The sequence below is a fragment of the Electrona antarctica genome (genome assembly GCF_951216825.1).
Source record: "Electrona antarctica genome assembly, chromosome: 20".
Taxonomy (NCBI): domain Eukaryota; kingdom Metazoa; phylum Chordata; class Actinopteri; order Myctophiformes; family Myctophidae; genus Electrona; species Electrona antarctica.
The window spans coordinates 14,519,359-14,522,963 of NC_136801.1; the positions used below are offsets into that span (position 1 = coordinate 14,519,359).

At 44.0% G+C, this 3,605-nt stretch overlaps 1 protein-coding gene across 2 annotated transcripts; it reads right to left on the reverse strand.

Moving 5' to 3' along the window:
* Positions 1-351: 351 nt before the first annotated feature.
* On the reverse strand, positions 352-3,402 carry LOC306912629 (tubulin alpha chain-like; the record flags this gene model as incomplete). Of its 2 annotated transcripts, XM_079488998.1 has the most annotated exons (4): positions 352-1,377; positions 1,772-1,920; positions 2,022-2,241; positions 3,313-3,402. In XM_079488998.1, the coding sequence occupies 4 exons, from the start codon at positions 3,313-3,315 to the stop codon at positions 400-402; spliced, it is 1,350 nt and encodes a 449-aa protein (XP_079345124.1). In that variant the 3' UTR covers positions 352-399. The 2 variants fall into 2 exon arrangements, with proteins under 2 accessions (XP_079345124.1, XP_079345123.1); XM_079488997.1 differs by lacking the exon at positions 3,313-3,402 and having other exon boundaries at positions 2,022-2,247.
* Between the last annotated feature and the right edge of the window lie 203 nt (positions 3,403-3,605).

Consider the following 3,605-nt stretch of genomic DNA (forward strand, 5'->3'; position numbering starts at 1 on the left):
TCATCAACAGATCAGGCTTCAGCTGTTCAGAGGTTACTGTGACCTTAATCAACCAATCAACATAAAATCATCTCAATACACATTGAAACAAAGTAGAGAAACATAGAAACATGAAATTGACATGAAACAAAAAACATTATGAACTTCTTAACTTTATGTACTTATTTATAAAATTGAACTTTTAATTCTGAAGGCAGCTTTTAATCCTGATGACAGCTACACAAATGAAGGATAAACCAGACAAACTGCTCATACCCATTGGGTGCATTTAATAATTTCAAGTGAGAACACAATCACAGGAATGACAGAAACAGGAGCGGATCTCATACGACCCGACCCATCCCCCCCCCCCCCATCCCATTACTTCCAGCCAACGGCAAACCAGAAGACAAAAGTGGCCTAGAATTCTTCCTCCTCCTCGTCATCCACCCCAGCACTGTCAGCACCCACCTCTTCGTAATCCTTCTCTAGGGCAGCCATGTCCTCTCTAGCCTCGGAGAACTCCCCCTCCTCCATCCCCTCGCCGACATACCAGTGGACGAAGGCCCTTTTGGCATACATCAGGTCAAACTTGTGGTTAAGGCGTGCCCAGGCCTCAGCAATGGCCGTGGTGTTGCTGAGCATGCATACAGCCCTCTGGACCTTGGCTAGGTCTCCTCCAGGAACCACCGTGGGAGCCTGATAGTTGATGCCCACCTTGAAGCCTGTGGGGCACCAGTCCACAAACTGGATGCTGCGTTTGGTCTTGATTGCAGCAATGGCAGAGTTGACATCCTTGGGCACCACGTCTCCACGGTACAGCAGACAGCAGGCCATGTATTTACCGCGCCGGGGATCACACTTCACCATCTGATTGGCCGTCTCAAAGCAGGAGTTGGTGATCTGGGCGACCGACAGCTGCTCATGATACGCCTTCTCTGCGGAGATGACTGGGGCATAGGTGGTTAGTGGGAAGTGGATGCGAGGGTAAGGCACCAAGTTGGTCTGGAACTCCGTCAGGTCAACATTCAGGGCACCATCAAAGCGAAGAGAGGCGGTGATCGAAGACACAACTTGACTGATGAGCCTGTTGAGGTTGGTGTACGACGGCCTCTCAACGTCCAGGTTCCTTTGGCAGATGTCAAAGATGGCCTCATTGTCCACCATGAAGGCACAGTCTGAGTGTTCCAGGGTGGTGTGGGTGGTTAGGATGGAGTTGTAGGGCTCCACCACAGCTGTGGACACCTGGGGAGCCGGGTAGACGGCAAACTCAAGTTTGGACTTCTTTCCATAATCAACAGAGAGCCTCTCCATCAGCAGGGAAGCAAAACCAGAGCCGGTTCCACCACCAAAGCTATGGAAGATGAGAAACCCTTGGAGGCCAGTGCACTGGTCAGACTGAAAAAAGAAAAAAGACAAACAATGTTGCCTAATCAGTTAAAGCTGAATTTTGATTGATTGATGTCCTAAAAATCACATGTCACATACAATCATCTGTAACAAAGATCTGATCCACAATAATAGATATTAGATTCGATAACGCAAAAAAGCTTACAGCTAGTTTCCATTGCGGTCCTTTAGTATGAGGTGTGTATAGTATATGACGACATGTAGTGTGGTGCATGAATCACAGTTCCATGAGCAAGTCTCTGAGTGAATGCATGCCATTCAAAGTGTGTGTGTGTGTGTGGGCTACATATTTACAATAGAAAAACAAAACAGATACATAGATCTACAAAAAGACAATTTTCACAAATACAATTAGTTTGCCAAGAAAATCAAAGGCCCTCACCAGCTTGCGAATTCTCTCCATGACCAGGTCGATGACCTCCTTGCCGATGGTGTAGTGTCCGCGGGCATAGTTGTTGGCTGCATCCTCCTTTCCTGTGATCAACTGTTCAGGGTGGAACAGCTGGCGGTATATTCCTGTACGCACCTCACCTGTGAATAGGTTTACAGGAAATGGTTCACAATTAGCACTTTGATTTCTTCTTTTCTTCAAAGTTTTAAATTAAAGTAGCAAGGGATTTGTTCAACTGTACCAATGACTGTGGGTTCCAGGTCAACAAAGACTGCTCTGGGGACATGTTTTCCTGCCCCAGTCTCACTGAAGAAGGTGCTGAAGGAGTCATTGGCCGCTCCACCGGGCCTATCAATGGCCTGTCCGTCAGGCTGTATGCCATGCTCCAGGCAGTATAGCTCCCAGCAAGAGTTGCCGATCTGGACTCCGGCTTGTCCAACATGGATAGAAAGGCACTCACGCTGCATAGGAAGAGGGGGGGGGGGGGGGGTAATGTTATTGCACTGCAAGCAAATTCCTCAAAATAGAGGGGCCAGGGCAGGCTACTGTACATGACTGGGGAAGACATTAGTTGTGGGAAGCCAGCCAGCAGCACAAATGTTAATGCGTTTGTCATTACTGGGTTTTTGGTATCCCTAGTGTCAAGACTATGAAAAAACATTTAAAATTCCAACTTCACATACAACAGGGTACAAAGGGTGAAATTATCCACATCGTTAAGATTTCTTCAATAGTTCTTACACATGGATCAGGAACAGATAATCTAAAAATAGACTCATTGGAGTATATTGCATGGTGAAATGGCTTTCATAAAAAACAAGATTTCTATAAATGACAACTTCATGTTTATTTGAAGTGATAAGACCACCTGGACTGACAGATCTTAAATTTCACCAATATGGTGTTCAGGGGCGTCAACTATGGGCGTTGCCTAATTTAAGTGGGATTCATCACACCTGGGTAAGAATGCTGAATCCTGCAGGTAGGTTTTTCTTATTTTTCCCTCTTAACAGCCAGTTAATGTTTTAACTGAAAATATAAATTCAAATGCAAGGGAAATTTAAGAGAACATTGCTGAATGAGGCCCAGTGTGCTTTTTGACCCAGCTATATTGGCAGTGGTGGAAAAAGTACATATTTTTTTACTCAAGCATCAACACTGCAGTATAGAAATACACTGCCATATTTATTGATCTACAAATTAAGCTCCCAACAGGTTGCTTTGTTGAGTTTGTATTCAAAATAGGAAGTGATTAATGCAGGTTTTGTAATAATCAAAACCTACAAAGTTAACTAGCAACTAAAGTTTTCAGATATTGTAGTAAAAGGTACAATAATTGCCTTGCCTCAGATTGAAAATCTGAAAGTAAAGTACTTGAGTAAATGTACTTGCAAACTATTGGCAACACCTTCAGATGTTGCTAATGCTACAGGTTTAAGGTTGTGTTCAATTTAGATGCATGGCCTCTATATAGATTAGTTCATCATCATCATTAGTTTGACATCAAGGTCAGTCAGCAGTGACTTACTCACCATTTTGCCCTTTGAGTAGAACTTAAAACCACAGCTGTTAATGGTTTCTCACTTGAGATGTTATGTCTTCCTTCCCACAGACACTTCTTGAGTTGTAACTCATGGTCCTCTTTTTATTGGACACTAATTGGCTAGGGAGCGGCTCTGTAGTCATCAGCCATTGGCTGATACGGAATTGTAGACTAGACAAGGTTGTGGTTCATGAAATCACCTAAAAAAACTCATCTCAGTGGTATCATGATGGTTTCTCTCTTGTGTTTAAAACTATTCCTTCAATTTCAGTAGGACTTTTG